We start from the raw sequence: 19,428 nt of genomic DNA, 5'->3' as shown, positions 1-19,428 counted from the left end.
AAAGCATGATTGGAACTTAGATGCACTTGCAAAGAAAAGGAGGGACTCAGCAGTGACCAAGTCCCCCCCCGGGGCCTGGCCCCGCTAGCTGCCTCATGGCGATAGAAGGGAATCCACAGGCCAGTGCCGGGGAGTTGGAGGATGAGAAGAGCAAAGTCCGTGCACCTGCTGGGGTGGGGTGGGTGCAGGTAGCTGCATCCTTGGCCCAGGGTGCTGAGCCCCGTGCCTTCGTTTGCAGAGAGGGGACACTGACCTCACCTTCTTCTCTGACGACTGCTTCCACTTCTCAGAGCGCGGTCATGCCGAGATGGCCATTGCCCTCTGGAACAACATGGTGAGTGGCCGACAGCCCGGCGGGCTGGGGCATGGGGGGATCCGAGGATAGGGCTGCTGAGTCCCATGGCGACAAAGCTCAAAATGGCAGCATACCATCTTCCTGTGCGCATACACACAGAGGGTAGATAAGGGCTCTCCAAAAAGTTCACAGAAAATGTATTGTGAAAAAACTGCTTTTACCAAATAAAGTCACCTGGGGGTTAGCACGGTGGTGTAGCAGGTTAAGGCCAATGTCTGTGATGCTAGCCTCCCATGTTAGAGTGCCGCTCCCTGCTGATGCACCTGAGAAAGCAGCAGCACATGGCCCAAGTGCTCAGGGCCCTGACGCCCCTATGGGAGACCAGGATGGAGTTCCAGGCTCCTGGCTTTGGCCTGGGCCATTTGAGGGAGTAGCCAGCAGATTGAAGATCATTCTCTCCCTCTATCAAAAAAAATTTTTAAGAGCACTACTTGCTAATTCACTCAGATTCCTGGGGCCAGGAGAGACTCAATTCCAGTCTCCCACATAAGTGTCAGGGACTCAACGACTTGAGCCATCAGCTGCTGCCTCCCCAGGTGAGCATTAGCAGGACGCTGAAACTTGAGCAGAGCCTGAACTTGAACCCAGGGATGCAGGCCTCCCAATCAGCATCTTAACCGCCGTGCCCAACGCCAGCCCTGAGGTTGTCTTCTAATTGCTGTTCTCTGTAAGCTGCTTGCTGCACCCTCCTCCATCCACCCACCTTGTTCTCCAGCAGCTCCTAAGGGATCAGACTGGATCAGACGACAGCTTCAACCCCTTACTGTGTGACCTGGGGCAAATGATCTCACTAGCCATTAAAAAAAAAATCGTTTGCAAACCAGTGAAACTGACCCAGATTTCAGAACTTGCGTCAGTGTGTGCACAGCACCAGGCACGTAACTGGCCCTCAACGCCCCTTCCAGCACTCTGCTGTTTCTTTACAGCTAAGTAAACCTCAGCACTGCCCGCTCGCCCAGGCTGCCACCTATGGCAGCCCTTTCTGCGGAAGGGAAAGGGGTCTTAGGGAGATGAGCAGAGAGCCCTGGGGCCCCAGGGAGCCCTGGCCAAGTGCCCCGCCACTCAGCGCCAACCATCAGAGCCTGACCTGCCATGGGCTATATCCCCTTGCACAGAGCGCACGCGTGCCTTCCCTACACGCAGCTGCTGTGACCCAGTCCCCACCCAACCTGCGCATGCCTGCTGCTCCCTTGTGTGGCTGCAGTTCCAGGCCCGTGGCACAGACACCCCTATGCCTGTCAGTCACCCCATGTGTCCAGCCCCTTCCTCCTGCACGGCAGGCTTTCCCCCACAGCCTCTTGACTCGCACTCACTCAGCTTCCTGTGCGTTTGGGGTCCTGGGTATTCCCTCCCAGGGACACTACATACGTGGCCACTCCTAACACTTCCATCCCACCGGACTCTGGACTGCGCTGAAGGCATCTTTGAGCTCCTCCCTCCCTCATACATGCACGCACCCCCCAACCCTGCCAGCAGAAGTTTTTAAATCAGTTTGAGCCATGCGACTCCCGCAAGTCGTGGATTTCGCCGCAGAGGTCACTGTGCCCTGCCTTCATTTCTTTTACCGGACTGCGTAGCCACTCCTCTTCCCAACCTCCCACCCCAGACTCCCGGGAAGCCAAGCCCGGGCTGTGTTTTCTCCCCACTGGGCACCTCCCGGGCGCCTGCAGGGATGAGGGTGACTCACACCCGACACGCCCCGTTGGTCTCCTTCTGCGTGAATTGACAATGTTCTGGTCTTTTCTTCCAAACAGCTCGGTGGCTTTTCCCATTCACCCAAGCGAGAGGCTTTTACTTCATAAAGGCAAGGGAAGGGCAGAGATGGGGGAACAAAGGGCGGGAGCGCTGCTGGAGCCGGCCGGTCCACGGCTCCCCAGCAGCCCCCAGATTTCCAGTAACAAAGCTGGAATCACAGAGTTTATCCTGCTCCGTGGAACTTGGGGGACATCAGTAACGTTTCATCCAGCACTGCTTCAGTTAAAGCTGTAGCCGGCCTCGTGCTAACATTTCAGATTATCTTACTGGAGTCTTAGCCCTGCAGTGACATAAAGTAAACCGTAGGCAGCCAGAACCTTCTGTGACCCGAGACCCAGCATCTTAGAGGTTAGCAGCACAATGGGAACTAAAGTCCGCGTTCTCCATATCCCGTCCCGCTGGCTGCCGTGGCCACACCCTCACCCTCCCCCGCTGCTGCCAACCTGATAAGCACATGTGTAAGCCGTGACTTCCTGTCTCGTATTCAGAGTCCTGTGACGCAGCGTCTGTAGGCCCTGGTGAGTGTTCCCAGGGCACCCTGGGGCAACACACACCTCGCCCTCACTCTCACATACCAGCATTCCTAATAGCCCCAAAAGCAGCACTGCCACTGTCCACCAACAGTGGCAAGAATAAGCTGTGGTATGTTCTTTCCAGGGCATGCCTTACTCAGTGAGAATAAAGCAACTTCTACAGCAAGCAATAGGAGCATGATGGTACTGGGGAAAGTGGGAAGGGGGCTTCAGGGGCATGGTGCCCCGTTTCTCTATCTGGATGGGGTATGTGGTCATCAAGGTCCACCAGCTGCTGTGACTTGTCCCCAGGTGTTAGTTCACTAAGCTTACTTAAGAGGTGCTGGGCCACCACGTCCCACACTGGAGAGCCCGGATGCAAGTCCTAGCTCCACCCCCAATTCCAGCTTCCTGCTCAGACTCATACCCAAGCACCAGTTCAAATGGTGAGGTCCCTGCCACCCGTGTGGGAGACCTGGATGAAGTTCCCAGCTGCAGCCTGGCCCAGCCCTGGCCATGGTGGACATTCGGGGAGTGAAGTGTCATAGGAAGTCCATTTTTAAAAAAAATAGAAACATGTCTTTTAAAAATAAGTCTACTTTAGGCCGGCGCCGCGGCTCACTAGGCTAATCCTTTGCCTTGCAGCGCCGGCACACCAGGTTCTAGTCCCAGTCGGGGCGCCAGATGCTGTCCCGGTTGCCCCTCTTCCAGGCCAGCTCTCTGCTGTGGCCAGGGAGTGCAGTGGAGGATGGCCCAAGCGTTTGGGCCCTGCACCCCATGGGAGACCAGGAGAAGTACCTGGCTCCTGCCATTGATTGGCGCAGCACGCCTGCTGCGGCGGCCATTGGAGGGTGAACTAACGGCAAAGGAAGACCTTTCTCTCTGTCTCACTGTCCACTCTGCCTGTCAAAAAAAAAAAAAAAAAAAAAAAAAGCTAGTACCTGGCTGGCTTATCCACAGAGATTCTCACTTAAGGGGCCTCGAGTGGGACTTGGACTCAGGCTGTTTTCTTAGTTCCCAGAAGACTTCATTATGCAGGGCTTAGGAACCACTGCTTTGGTCTGTTCGCCTCAGGGCCACTACGTACAGTGTGTAAACAAGCACGTGCCCCTGTCACTCCCATGCCCAGCACGTGAGACCTGCAGGGACTGGACCTCCAGTCGCCCTCTGGCCGCCTCTCCATGTACTTTGCAATCCGGCGAGTGGGTCCTGTGGTTTCTGGCACTTGCTCTTCCTCTTATCTCCAACGGCCCCCTGCCCTCTTTGCCCCTCACCACTTAGCCCAGGCAGGCAGGGGCCACCACACTCCACTGCACCCTGCCTGGTCCTGTCATTTGCTACCTCATTGATATCCACAGTGCCAGCCCCGGGCCTTCTCCCTTTAGGTCTTGGCCATCCGGATCCGTGCACCCATTCATCAACAGCTGTCCATGTGCTGGGGACTGTTGTAGGGAGAAAGCTGTCCCTGCTCTTGTGGCGCGTACAGGGGAGTGAGGAAAAGGTAGATAAGAAGTAGACGAATAAGTCAACAAGGTCCTGGCTGTCCACATTCAGGGCTTCGTTTAAGGGGTGATGGGAGTAATAGCCTCCCTAAAGCAGTGGCTCGAGAACTGAGTGTCAGGTCCAGGGCCAGAGTGTTCCAGGCACGGAAGAGACCCACACGGGCCCCAGTCAAGAGGGAGCTTGAAGCATCGGAAAGTAAAAGTCAGCATGACAAGGTCCAAGTGACGGGCGAGGCCAGGTCCATGGAGGGCTGTAAGCAGGGGAGGGACCTGCTGTGGCCTGGAAGGAAGCCAGGGTGGAATGGGGTCTAAGAAACTGGGTGGGGGGTGGGGCTGGCAGAGAAAATCAAAAGTTCCCTCTCGGACGTGCTAAGTGTGAGTGAGCCGCCTTCCAGGCATCCAGAGGCACAGATCAGCGGTTAAATATAGAAGTGGGAGGTCAGAGGTCAGAGGTCAGGCTGGAGACCCGGGAAATGCGAGTGGGGCAGCTATGGTCCTCCCCGCCGCGGCCCGAGTGCTCCTGCAAGAGCAGGTAGGAAGGAAAGAGCGAACGGTCAGCTGCCACGCTCCGGGCCCTCATCGCGGCTCCTGAGGCCACACGACGAGCAAAGGAGAAGGGCGTGGTGTCCAGGGAGCCAGGGAAGCCCAGGTCACAAGAGAGGCATCGACTTTGACCAACACTGCAGAGAAGCCAGGCAGGACACAGAGTGACCGCTGGGTCTGGCTGGGCGGAGCCCAGGGGTGGTCTTGGCCAGAGCGTCCACCGAGCGATGGAACTGCAGGCTGGCCGGGATGGGCAGTGCAGCCGTGACCCCCGGCGACCCCAGGAGCTGTGGGGAGGCAGAGCCAGGGCAGCAGAGGGCAGGTGGGGCTGGAGGGAGAGCGAGCAGCAGGCTGCGTGCCCGGGGGAGGGAGCTTCAGACAGAGACGTGTGGCCGTGACCCTCCTGTGCCTCTCAGCTCCTGGACCATCGCTGGGAGTCCAACTGTGACGCCTGTTCTGCCACTAACTAGCTCCCTTCCTCTCTGCTGAAGTTTCCTCCTCTCTGACCTGCAAGAAATGCCTCACCTTGCACATATAAGCACCCCTGTGTTACACACCTCCTGTTCCCTCATTTGATGCCTGCCACAACCCACTACACCAGCAGCTGGCCCTGGGGAAGTTCAGTGGCCCGCGCAGCACCGCCCAGTCATTACAGGTGGAGCCGGGACCCCGGCGACCTGCCCACGCCGTGCCGTGTGTGGCAGTCATCATGGTGTCCCTCACAGGGTCAAGGCCACCCTTCCTCCTCTCATGGTGTTCCTAAGAAATGGGTGTAAAAGCCTCACGACACCAAAGCGAGACCATGGCCGGGGGGGGGGGGGGAGTGGCTACTGCCCTTCCTGGTGGTCCCTGCTGGCCGGGATGTTTACCAGTGAAAGTGCTGGGGCCCCTGCCTCTTGGCTCTGGCCACGGCCAGGGGCAGGCTACTGGCTAAAGATGCAGCAGCTTCCAGTTCATTCTCTGCCGGTCCCAAGATGGAAAGTGTCTGGCAGCACATGAATCAGGGTTCAAGTACATTGCTCTATCCATGTGAAAAACCCACAAAGCAGCACCAAACAAGCAGACTCCCATTTCTTAAGGTTGCCAAGCCAAGCGTAGTGATGACGTCATAGTGACTGATGTGTTTGCAAGGTTTGTCAGGTTGGCTGTGCCCACGCACTTGGAGGAGCCAGTAAGTATGATCATCACCATTTTATAAAGTTGGAAACACAGCGTCTGCACCCACAGCTGTCCCCATCCAGGCTCCGGCCCCGGCCCTGCTGCACCCTGTGGACTTGGGACTGGCCAGGCTCTCCTGGGCCTTGGCATCCTTCTGGGTGAATCCAGGGCCAGATTCAGGGTCCTGTCCTGCTCTGAAGCGAGTTCCAGGCTGGGACCGTGGGTCTCACTGCTCTGGGTTCAATTGCCCCTCTCAAAGTCAAGTCCCCCCCCCCCCCAGCTTCGGTGAGAACCAAGGTGTCCTTTCTCTCTCCAGCTGGAGCCAGTGGGCCACAAGACAACCTCCAACAACTTCACCTACAGCCGAACCAAACTCAAGTGCCCCTCTCCCGTGAGTAAATGCCCTGCCTGTCTGCTGCCTGGAGGCACAGGGGAGTCCCGTGGGGCTAGCACGGGCACCTTCACTCGCTCCCATCCTCATCACCCCTCACCGCTCCTCACCAGCCGCTCGGGGTGTGGGCAAGCAGAGGGCGCAGGGAGAATCCCACAGCTCCTCCGCAGGTGTGAATGGCTCAGGGAGGCAAGACCAGCAAGTGCTGGCTGGAGGACCCGAGGCACCCATCGCTTCTGGGGACTCTGAGTAGGATACCAGGAACTGGGGACAGGGAGGCAGAGAGAAATGAGACGCAGGGTCTGTTCCCAGAGCCCATGACCCCTTGTATACCCAGTACCCTCCTGGCCCCTCCTCTCCTCCATCGCTCCTACACTCACTGCCAGATACCACTCAGCCCTCCTGGGAGTGACTCAGTCTTGTCCAGGCCTGGGCCCCACTGCCCAGTAGCCAGAGTCCGGGAGGGAGGCTGACTGCTCTGTTGTTCACGCCACGTTCCCCATCTCTGCCAGTGAAAACAGTCGCCTCCCTGCAGCCCCAGACTCCGCCCTCTCTGGCCTAGGGTCCTGGCTGCTCTTAGACACACCCGGGTGGCGCTCTCCTGTCTGAGCCTCTCCCGAGTCATGGCCCATCCTCCCTTCCTCCCTTATAACACGATTGTGTCTGCACATGGTCTCATCTCCCTGCTGGGCAAAGAGAAGATCCTCATCAGAGCTCCTAGCCTGGGGCCTGGGGCAGCAGGCACACAGTAGGGATCACTGACAGCAGAGAGGAGGGGGCCAGACCCCGAGTCATTGTCAGTTCTTTAGCTGTCCTTCCACACCCGCCTTTCCTGAAGCCCTGGGAAGTGGGGGGATGGGAGGCTGGGCAGCGTTGACCAGCAGTGACCTGGAGGAAACAGCTGGGAGCTCCGCCAGCTTCCCAAGGACCCTCTTCCAGCGATCACTGTCAGCTGCCACTGTCAAGGTCAACTTCAGGTTGGGGTGCTAGTGAAAAAACCAAAGGGCGGTCCCAGCTGGGGCCACCGTCTTCGCACAGAGGTTGGCACAGAGGGAGCTGCACGAGCAGGGGAGCAGTGACGGAGGCCCTGAGCCCCTGACCCTCCTCTCGTGCCCTCCAGGACAGCCCGTACCTCTACACCCTCCGGAACAGCCGGCTACTCCCCGACCAGGCTGAGGCAGACCCCACGGTGCTCTACTGGGCAGTGCCGGTGGCAGCAGGAGCCGGCCTTCTCATCGGCATCCTCGCCATGGTGGCAGGGAGAGGCATGCGCTGTCGCCCGCGGGAGGACCCCCCGCTGAGCCTGAGCACAGGCCTCTAGGCCCATGTGTGTGGTCCTCACCCGGAAGGTCCCGGCCACACTCCAACCTGGCCCTTCTACCTCAGCCACCTGTGGCCACCACGGGCAGAACCTGCTTCTACACCTGAGACACAGCAGCCAAAGGGACAGTCAGGACTTCTTGGGGCCTGGGCTTCTCCCAGGTCAATGCTCCTGGGATTGGCAAACTTAAATAAAAAGCCGAACATGTTCTATTCCTGAGTGAGCCTGCCTGCGACACTCATAGTCTGTGGTTACACATGCAGGTGTATGTGTGGGGGGAGGGGCTATTAGGTTCAGGGATGGTGGGCCAGCGCCCAGCCTGGCCCTGGCGGGTCCATCTCAGCACCGCACTCACCCAAACCACACTTTCTGGGAGATCGGGAAGGCTGCCAGGTGGTGGCTGGAGCCGTGCAGCTGGCTGGCCACACGACACTGTGGAATGACGTGCTGGGCGTCAGTAGCTAAATACATCTGACTGCCTTAGAAAACAGGGGTTCCTTAGGCAGAGTTTCCTGGAAGAGGAGAATTTTGACATTGTCATTTGGAAAAAGCAGTGGGGACATAAGCAGGTTGAGGATGCAGGAGGCACTTTTGTCAAGGTGCCAGATCTGGGAATGAGCAGCCATTTCTGCATTGCTGGGTTGTAAAGGGAAACTGGAAGGGGTCTGAGGACACAGGCTGCCCGTAACAAACACGCATCAAGGAGGCAGACATGGGCCTCTGCACCTTAGCATCTCTCCCACCACAAAACCGTGGAAGACTAAGAGCTTGAGTTCGAATCCCACATGCACCCCCGGCATGCTTGGTCCTGGAGCACACACCTGCTCTGGGTCCTTTTCTCAGATTCCCTATTTGGGAAAAACTGCAATGAAAGCACCCATTCTTACAGCACTGCTATTAAAAAGGAAAAAAAAAAAAAAAGCTGTGCGTATAAGTGCTCTGTGATTCTAAAATATTGCACAAATGAGAGTGTCTTCCATGAAGACTTGGGACAGGCGGATGGAGTTCCTGGCTTCGGCTTGGCCCAGCCCCGGCCACTGTAGCCATTTGGGGAGTGAACCAGCGGACAGGTCTCCCTTTCTCTGTCCCTTCCTCTGTAACTCTGCCTTTCAAATAAATCAGCCTTTAAAAATAGAGTTGGGAGAGAGCCCGGGCTGCTGGGGAGGAAGAGCGGCCCAAAGATGGGTATGGAGAAATGCGACCATAATTCTCGGATGAAGACCGCCTGCCCCCTCTCATGGGGGTTCGTCATCACATCTTTCTGGCCAAAGAAGACTCCCCAGAGGACCCAGTGTTCCTCGGGGCTTCAAACTTGTTTCCTGTCCTATGAGCACAGCACGTCTTCTCCCACTTCCTCCTGGGGGCTGAGAAACATGGCGACTAAGTCACATTCCAGCTTGGCCTCCTGGTTTACAGCAGCACAACAACGATAACCCACTAAATCCAAGAGTTCCAAACCCCACCCTGTCCCCTGTCCCGACTCCTGCAACTTTCCATTCTTCCCATAGCTCCCATCTCAAATACGCCTGCCTGGGGTTCATAGCCACAGCCTCCCCTCCCTTGGGCTGGTGGTTAGAATTTACAACTACCAAAGTGATCCAGGCTGAAATGAACCAAAGACCACTTGGCAGAAACAGAAATCCTAACTAGAAGGACTTGACCCTGAACCAGACCCCAAAATCCCAAACAAACACTAAAGAGCCAAGGGCTAAAAGCGCTGAGATGTGCTTGAGACAGGTGGTGTCATATATGTTGAGCATCCTGAACCTGCAAACTCCAATCAGAAGCTTTTTCAGCACCAACAGGAGACGCGGTGGAAACATCTACACCTGACCTGTCAAGATGCAGGTGCACAAAAAACCCAAAGTGCTTCCAAAAGCTCATGGAAGATTGATGACATCAAAAGATAAATTAAGTGCAAAAAGCTTCGAAACCCTGGCAATTTTTTTTTTCAGAATTTCCCATGTTTGAAGATCTCTTGTGTCATATGACATAAGGTTAGCTTCGTAAGGTGTTTGTGAAACGAATGAATTGTTTGACTTTAGTTCCACCCTCAAGATCTCGTTATGTAGATGCAAGCATTCCAAAAATCTGAAGTCCAAAACCCTTCTGATCGCAAGCATTTCCAATACGGCATACTCAGCCCTGGATATGTGCCACGTTCCCTCCCTCTAGAGAAACAGCATAATGAGGGTGGCGCCGCAGCCATGCCATGAACAAAGCCACCAAGTCCTGAGGAAGCCCCACGCCCCACAAGGACTTGCTCAGATTCAGAAACAGCGGAGGCTGCATTGCACTTGATCCAACACCTTCAGAAAGGACTTGAACTTTCTCTGAGCTCTCAAAGATGGGGAGGTGATTTGGTCAAAGTCGACCTAGACACACAGAGGAATGACCATGGTAGGGGCTATGGACAATAAGAAAGGGGAAAAAAATGAGGATGGAGGAGTCGGGTGGTCAGACATTAGGGGCACGTTACAGAAACAGCAAGGAGTTAACAGTGATTCCATGCTTATGATGGTTGGGATGTCATCTCAGGCTACTTTGATTTGGAAATATTATTGGGAAAAGAATAGAATGAAGAAAAATACTGATACAAGTTGACAAGGCTTGCACCAGGACAGGCACCCTGGCATCCCCTTTGCACAAAGAGGGGAGCCAAGACTCAGAGTGACACTCAGAGTGACACCTTGATTACATAACAGCAGGTTGATCAAAATAACCCCTAGTATCAAGGTAGGGAGTAACTAAAAATTATAAAAGAACAACTGATTCCAGCAATGAGGTGGGCCAAACTGCACATAAAGGGGGCATGAAATTGAAATCTGGAGAAGGGGACACGGTCTTCACACACTGACGAGATGTCCCATCATCCCTCTGCTTCCGTGGGCCCGAAGATCTTGGTCATGGCTAGTCAGTGATCTGTGATTTTAAAGTTAACTGGAGGGACAAAGATATTTTGCTAATAGGAAAATGTGAAGTTACAACAGTTAATCTTTTAATTTAAAAAAATCCGAGAGAATCAGACATCTCCATTGACAAAATTAGACCCGTAATATTCTGCACAGCAGCAATGAAGAAAGACCATAAGTAAAAATAAGGGAACTTCAAGAAGTTTTGTGGGGAACTGGAATTAAAAGATTTCAGTGCCAAAACATTTTGAAATCCATGGATTTCTCACAATATGCATTTCTAAGAACTTTCTTTGAAGACTCCGCATATGTTTAGAAAGATTAAAGATGAACTTAGAACACAAGACAAGAACAAGACATTATTTAAAAGGAGGAGGTTGAAAGAACTGTGAACCAAGTAGAACTTCCAGAAACGAAGCCTATTCTGAATTACTGGGGCTGGCACTGTGGCTAAGCTGCCACTTGTGACGCTGGCATCCCATATGGGTGCCAGTTCAAGTCCCAGCCGCTCCACTTCTGGTCCAGCTTCCTGCTAATGCATCTGGGAAGGCAGCAGGAGATGGCCCCAGTACCCAGGCCCTGCACCCAGGGGGAGGCCTAGTTTCAGACTGACCTAAACCTGGCCATTTGGGGGAGTGGACCATTAGATGGAAGATATCGTTTGCTCACTCTCGCTCATTCTCTTTCTACCTTTCAAATACATAAATATTTTTTCGAAAGAGAAACATTCTTATTAAAGAAAATAAGCTTCCGCAAGTGTGTTCCGACAGCAGGTTGGGCACTTAGAGAACCCACACGTCTTGCTGTGTACCAGGCAGTGAGCCTGCATTACTCCTGAATTTTAACGATAGCTCAGTGAAGCAGACAGGATTATCATCCTGAGCTTATGGAAGAACTGGAGTGGAGTTTGCCTTTTCGGTCTTTTTGTATGAATTAAATGAGATCAAAACAGTAGCTTAAAAAGAGATCATCAGTACTTAGCTCTCCCTCCCTCCTTCCCATGTTAGTATTGATTCCAGTGTGTGGTTTGGGGATTTTGTAAAATAATAATTGAAACATATTTGGCAGCTTACAGTTCACAAAGCACTTTAACACATTCTCACTCGATCCACATCACAAGCTTATAAACGCCCAGTACTGTTCAGGAAACGTATCCCAGAGTCGCACAGATTGTGCCTCCATGTCCCATCAATGGTGTTGGCCAGCTCATCTAAGAAATAACTACCTAGGATGCACCTGTTTGATTTGCTTTTTATCATTTGATTTCTGCCAAGTGACTATATTGACTTGTGGATTTCTGATTTGTACAAAGATAACCTCAAGGTCACAGTTGTATGGCCTATGAGACATTTCCCAGTTTTGTACCTATTAGCAAAAACGGCTCAGCTTGCCAGAATTCAGCAAATGGAGACCACTCAAATGCGGGCCAGCTGCATCTTGGTGCCATGTTCCCAAGGCTCTCCCTAGCCTGCCCCATTGCTCTGTCAGCTGGCACGGCAGCCAACCCGGAACCCGGGCCTCTTCGCCCTGCTGGACCGGCCCAGGGTCCACCGCTATTGGGCATGGCTGTGTCATCCAGCAACAAGTGTGCTGCTTTCAGAGGAATTTCAAGCAGTGCGGGGGGAGCAGGCAGGGAAAAGGGAGGAGAGCAGAGAAGGAGCAGGCGGCCCCTAAGTACATTCCACAGGGACAGTGCTTTAGGCATCTGAATGCCATTCCTCAAGATCATTTACAACCTCAGCACGACCAGGCTCCCTGGTGGGAGAGTCCACATTCCCCAGGGAGTAGGGGGTTGGGGATTCCACGGGAGCAAAAAGCAGCTTCTTATCAGGAGTGTCCTTATCTCTGATCTCATCTCTTTGCAACAGAATGCTGCGATCCCTACACCCAGAAAGGCTGTTCCTGGATTAAATGATAAAATGTCTGCGGGGTCTGGCCCAGAGCAGGGGCTAGGTACTTAGTCCCATCCCTAGTGCAGCCTGGGTGTGTGTCTGTCCTGCTCTCCTGCAAGGGCCCAGAGGACTGTTTTCCAAGACAAGCAGAAGTTCAGGGAATTCACCACCACTAGACCAGCCTTACCAGAAAGATAGGTAAGGGAGACCTATATACAGATACAAGGAAGGATAGCAAAAAAGAAAAAATTAAAAATTAAAGGAGCCAGTGACGAGACATAGTAGATAAAGCCACCACCTTTGATGCTGCCATCCCTAATGGGCATTGGTTTGTGTCCCGGATGCTCCATTTGCAATCCAGCTCCCAGCTGTGGACTAGGAAAAGCAGAAGAAAAGCCCCACGTGATTGGGCCCCTGACCCATATAGGAGTCCCGGATGAAGCTCCTGACTTGTGCTGGGCCCTTGCAGCCATCTGGGGAGTGAACCAGCAGGAAGATTTCTCTGTCTCTCCCTTTCTCTGTAACTTGTTCACATAAATAAATTCATTAAAAAGGATAACGAAGTTCAAGATGGTGGCTTAGGGAGGGAGCTTACTGCTCTAGTCTAGGGAAGGAAAGATTAAAGAGTGGGGGAGTGCAATCTCAGGGAAGGGTTAGGGAGAATGGCAGAGGAAGCTCCACACAAACTGGGGGCCTCTACAGAACTACGTGGAGGGGGTGGATGTATACAGATGGGGACCCCAGCAGCTGAGAGCCTCTGCACCAGTTTTGGAGTGAGGCAAGACCAGGCTGCAGCAGCCCATGCCACTGGCAATAAAGCTGAGAGATGAGCCTGGCGTGGGCCCAGATTGGAGCCCTGTGGGGGAAAGTGTACCTACTAACCTAGAGGGAAAAAAGGGGGTCTATTTCTCTCTCCCCGACCATGTGGCACCAGCATCCTATAACTAGATGAGGCTGGGAGCCATTTTGGATATTGTCTGCGGGCCCAGCAACCAGCTGAAAGGAGACACCCGAGTCTGGCTGAGAGAATTGACAGAGGGCTGGGAGCTCATGACTGTGGGAGCCTTGTGTGCTGGGACTATGAAAACACTGTGGCTGTGTGGGAGGGCGCAGGATGTGGCTGGGACTTTGGGCAGTCACTGCAGGCAGCTGCACGTGCTCAGGACTCCCTGATTCCCTGGTGAGGGTCATTGCTGCAGGATCTGAATTCACACTGAGGACTGCATAGATCTTTTGTGTGGTTCTGGCAGTGCAGATGAGAATTATACCCACTGGGGCTAGTGTCCAGGCATTGGTCTCCTTTGAGGAGAGGAAGTGAGCGTAAGAATATGCCAACAGAGCAGAACAAACCTCCCCTCTGATTAAAATATAGTATTAAGGGGCTGGCACTGTGGCCCAGAGAGTTTACGCCCTGGCCTGAAGCACCAGCATCCTATATGAGCACCAATTCAAGACCTGGCTGCTCCACTTATGATCCAGTTCTCTGCTATGGCCTGAGAAAGCAGAAGATGGCCCGAGTCCTTGGGCCCCTGCACCCATGTGGGAGACCTAGAAGAAGCTCCTGGCTCTTGGCTTTGGATTGGCACAGCTCCGGCCATTGTGGCCACCTGGGGAATGAACCATTGGATGGAAAACCTCTCTCTCTGCCTCTCTTCTCTCTTTGTAACTCTGACTTTCAAATAAATCTTTAAAAGAAATAGTAATAATAAAAGAGGAGATTTAGCATGCTCAACTTGGGTGTCCCCTTGGACACTCCCTTCACCCTGGAGCACTGAGCAGAGCTCCTTCCACACTCCCAGCACATGCTTCTGGGTATTCACTGAAAGAGCAGACACTCCACTAAGCCACAGAGGTATAGTCCAAAAATAAAAGCCATCATGGCGGCGGGGGGGGGGGGGGGGGGGGGGCGGCGGGGAACAAGTGTCACTATAAATGCTTAATAATAAATGCAACAATTCAAGAAACAAGAATAAGGAAGACAACATGATGCCCTCAAAAGAATACAATACTTCAGGGCCGGTGCTTTGGCATAGTGGGTAAAGCTGCCACCTTCAGTGCTGACATCCCATATGGGCACCATTTCAAGACCCAGCTGCTCCACTTCCCATCCAGCTCTCTACTATGGCCTGGAAAAGTAGCAGGAGATGGTCCAAGTCCTTGGGCCCCTGCACCTGCTTGGGAAGATCCAGAAAAGCTCCTGGCTCCTGGCTCCGAATTGGCGCAGCTCCAGCCATTGTAGCCAATTGGGGAATGAACCAGTGGATGGAAGATCCCTCTCCCTCCATCCCTCCCCCTGCCTCCCCTTCTCTCTTATAATTGACTTTCAAATAAATAAACAAATCTTTAAAAAAAAGAGAGAGAGAATACTTCATTACTAGAATTGGAAGATGAAGAGATCAATGAAATGCCAGAAATAGAATTAAAAAAAAAAAAGGATTACTTCTAAGTAATCAGAAGCAAACTCATTAAAGAAATTCATACATGAAATGAATGAAAATTTTTCCCATGAAATTGAGATTTTAAAGAGAAATCAAAATGAAATACTGGAAATGAAGAATTCAATAGAACAAATAAAAATACCATGGAAAGCCTTTTAAGAACAGACTCAGTGAGGCAGAAGAAAGAATATCTGAATTAGAAGACAAATCTCTGGTAGTTTTACAGTCAGACCACAAAGAAGAAGAAATTAGAAAACTGAAAAACAGTGTTCGAGATCTATGAGATACTTTCAAACTACACAACATATGGGTCTTAGGAATTCCTGAAGGCATGGAAAGAGAATGGACTAGAAGGCCTATTCAGTGAAATAATTACAGAAAACTTACCTAATTTGGAGAAAGAAAGAGACAGCCAAGTACATGAAGCACTTAGAACTCCTAATAGATATGACCAGAGAATCTTCACCATGACACATTGCAGTAAAACTCTCCACAGTAAAACAGATTCTAAAATGTGCATGAGAGAAATACCAGATTACTATCAAAACATCTCCAATTAGACTCACAGCTGACTTCTCATCAGAAATCCTACAGGCTAGGAGAGAATGGCAAGACATATTCCAGACTTAAGAGAAAAAAACTGTCAACCCAGAAATCTGTACACCTGAAAAGCTCATTTGTGGATGAAGGTGAAATAAAGACCTTGCATAACAAAGGGAAATTGAAAGAATTTGTCAACACTCATCCAACCTTACAGAAGATGCTTAAGGAAGTGTTATACGCATAAACACAGAAACATGATTATCACTATGAAAGGAAGTATAGGCAGAAATCTCCCAGTAAAAGTACAAAGAAATCCAAAGTAAAAAATAGGAATATTTATGGAAAAATGGCAGAGCCAAGTCATTAATTATCAATAGTCACCTTAAATGTAAATGGCGGCCAGTGCCGCAGCTCAATAGACTAATCCTCCGCCTTGCGGCGCCAGCATACCGGGTTCTAGTCCCAGTCGGGACGCCGGATTCTGTCCCAGTTGCCCCTCTTCCAGGCCAGCTCTCTGCTGTGGCTAGAGAGTGCAGTGGAGGATGGCCCAAGTGCTTGGGCCCTGCACCCCATGGGAGACCAGGAGGAAGCACCTGGCTCCTGGCTTCAGATCAGCGCGGTGCGCCGGCCTCAGTGCGCCGGCCACGGTGGCCATTGGAGGGTGAACCAACAGCAAAAGGAAGACCTTTTTCTCTGTCTCTCTCTCTCACTGTCCACTCTGCCTGTAAAAAAAAAAAAAAAAAAAAAAAAAAAAAAAAGTAAATGGCCTCAATGTCCCAGTTCAAAGATACAAACTGGCTGAGTGGACTAAAAAAATCTATTTGCTGCCTACAAGAAACACATCTCACCAACAAAGATACATGCAGACTGAAAGTGAAAGAATGGAAAAAGATATTCCATGCTAAAAGAAACCAAAAAAGAGCTGGTGTAACCATCCTAATAGCAGATAAAATAGATTTTAACACAAAAACTGTTGAAGAGACAAAGAAGGGCACATGTAATGACTAAGGGATCAATTCAACAGGAAGACATGACTATTTTTTTTTATTTTTTTTACAGGCAGAGTGGACAGTGAGAGAGAGAGAGAAAGGTCTTCCTTTGCCGTTGGTTCACCCTCCAATGGCCGCCATGGCCGGCGCGCTGCGGCCGGCGCACCACACTGATCCGATGGCAGGAGCCAGGTGCTTCTCCTGGTCTCCCACGGGGTGCAGGGCCCAAGCACCTGGGCCATCCTCCACTGCACTCCCTGGCCACAGCAGAGAGCTGGCCTGGAAGAGGGGCAACCAGGACAGAATCCGGCGCCCCGACCGGGACTAGAACCCGGTGTGCCGGCGCCGCAAGGTGGAGGATTAACCTAGTGAGCCGCGGAGCCGGCCGGAAGACATGACTATTATAAATGTGTACGCACCTAAATGCAGGGCACCTGGCTACTTAAAAGAAATGTTAAGAGATCTAAAGGGAGACAAAGATTCCTATACAATAGTAATGGAGACTTCAATAACCCACTTTCAGCAATGGACAAACAAATCAGAAAAACCAGCAAGGAAATAACATATGTAATAGACACTATAGACCAAATGGACCTAATAGATATCTACAGAACTTTTCATCCTACAGGTGCAGAATACACTTCTTCTCACCAGTGCTCAGAACTTCTTCTAGGATTGACTACATGCTAGGCCATAATGCAAGTCTCAGCAAATTCAAAAACATCCAATATCATACTATGCATCTTCTCAGACCACAATGCAATGAAGCTGGAAATCAACAACTCAGGAATCTCTAGAACATATATGGAGACTAAACAACATGCTTCTGAATGAACAGGTCATAGAAGAAATCAAAAGAAATAAATTTTGTGGAAACAAATGAATACAACATATCAAATCGTACGCAGCAAAAGCAGTGTTAAGAGGAAAGTTTATAGCAATTGGTGCCAACATCTAGAATTTGGAAAGGCACCAAGTAAATGAGCTATCAAAGTATCTCAGAGATCTAGAAAACACCAAACCAAACCCAAAATGAGTAATAGTTAAAATTAGAAAAAAACCAAAATTGAAACAAAAAATACCAAAGATCACAAAATGAAAAGCTTGTCTTTGAAAGTATAAACAAAACTGACACAGCATTGGCCCAACTAACAAAAAAAAAAAAAAGAGAGAGAGAGAGAGAGAGAGAGAAGACCCAAATCAATAAAATTGAGTTAAAAAAGGAAATGTAACAGACACCACAGAAATAAAAAGAATCATCAGAAATTACTACAGTGACCTGTAGCCAACAGTTGAGAAACCTAGAAGAAATGGATAGATTCCTGGACACATAAAACCTACTAAATGGAGCCATAAAGATATAGAACACCTAAGCAAACCCATAACTAAGACAGAAATTGAATCAATAATAAAGACCCTCCCAGCAAAGAAATGCCCAAGACAGGATGGCCTCACTGGTGAGTTCTACCAGACATTTATACAAGAACTCTAATTCTGCTCAAGCTATTCAAAACAATTGACAGGGAGGGAATCTTCCCAAATTCTTCCTATGAAGCAAGCATCACCTTAGTTCATAAACCTGAAAAAAAGCAAAGGAGAGTGACAACTACAGACCAATTGCCCTGATGAAGACACATGCAAAAATCCTCAACCAAATCCTAGCCAATCACATCCAACAACACATCAGAAAGATCATTCACCCAGACCAAGTGGGATTACCACAGGTATGCAGAGATGGTTCATCATCCACAAATCAATGTGATACATCACATTAGCAAACTGAAGAACAAAAACCATATGATTTTCTCAATAGATGCAGAGAAAGCATTTGATAAAATACAACACCCTCACCCTTCCATAATGAAAACTTTAGGCAAATTGGGTATAGAAGGAACATTGCTCAACACAAACAAAGCAATTTATGACAAGCCCATGGCCAGCATCCTATTGAATGGGAAAAAAATGGAAACATCCCCACCAATATCTGGAACCAGACAAGGATGCTCACTCTCACAATTGCTATTCAATGTAGTCCTGAGAGTTTTAGCCAGAGCCACTAGGCAAGAAAAAGACATTAAAGGGATACAAATTGGGTAGGAGGAAGTCAAACCATCCCTATTTGCACATGACTTGATTCTTTACATCCATAAGGGATTCAAAAGACTTCCCTAAGACTACTGGAACTCAGAAGAATTTGGTAGAGTTGCAAGATATAAAATCAACACACAAAAATCAACAGCTGTTGTTTACACAGACAATGTCATTGCTGAGAAAGAAGGAGAAACAAAAAATGGAAAAATATTCCATGTTCATGGATTGGAAGAGTCCATATCATAATGTCCATACTACTGAAAGCAATTTACAGATTCAACGTGATACCAATCAAAATACCAAGGACTTTCTTCTCAGATCTAGAAAAAATGATGCTGAAATTCATATGGAAACACAAGAGACCCCAAATAATATACAACAAAAACAAAGCCAGAGGCATCACAATACCAGATTTCAAGACATACTACAGGGCAATTATAATCAAAACAGTCAGTGCAGGCACAAAAATAGATGGGTAGACCCATGGAACAGAACAGAAATGCCAGAAGTCAACCCAAGCATCTACAATCAACTTATCTTTGACTAAAGAGTTAAAACCATTCTCTGGAGCAAGGACACGCTCTTCAACAAATGGTGCTGGAAAAAGTGGATTGTAGAGCACCTGAAAGGAAATCTATAGAAGTTAAATTAACACTTTGAGAAGCAATGACTTTGAAGAGCCCTTGACTTGACTATTGAGGAACAATATTCCCCCCCCCCATACAATTTGTGGAACTCTTTACTTAGTATAGAGTTAATCATATGTGTATTGAGTTGGTTGAAAATAGATCTTAGTAAAACATAAGAAAGAGAATAGGCAAGGGAGGAGGAAGATTGGTGGGAGTGTGGGTGGGAGGATGGGTAGAATCACTATATTCCTAAAGTTGTATTTATGAAAAAAATAAATTGCTATACATTCAAAAACAAAAAGGATAACTACCATCATGAAAACATAAATGCATAAAGATATTAGAAAAACAAAGGCTATCGTCAATAAACAGAAGAAATTACCAAAAAAATCAAACT

General features: G+C 50.2%; 1 protein-coding gene across 4 annotated transcripts in view; it reads left to right on the top strand.

The window, feature by feature from the left end:
• PLB1 (phospholipase B1) overlaps positions 1 to 7,749 on the top strand; it is a 137,869-nt gene extending 130,120 nt beyond the window's left edge. For 3 of the 4 annotated variants that reach the window (XM_070067898.1, XM_051828745.2, XM_051828739.2), the window contains exons 57-59: positions 239 to 334; positions 6,142 to 6,216; positions 7,337 to 7,749. In XM_070067898.1, coding sequence (XP_069923999.1) covers positions 239 to 334; positions 6,142 to 6,216; positions 7,337 to 7,537 — 372 coding nt within the window. In that variant the 3' untranslated portion in view covers positions 7,538 to 7,749. 4 annotated transcript variants of the gene reach the window in all.
• The last annotated feature ends 11,679 nt before the right edge of the window (positions 7,750 to 19,428 follow it).

This window comes from Oryctolagus cuniculus, chromosome 2 (assembly GCF_964237555.1).
Source record: "Oryctolagus cuniculus chromosome 2, mOryCun1.1, whole genome shotgun sequence".
Lineage (NCBI taxonomy): Eukaryota > Metazoa > Chordata > Mammalia > Lagomorpha > Leporidae > Oryctolagus > Oryctolagus cuniculus.
This window is presented reverse-complemented; position numbering and strand designations above follow the sequence as displayed.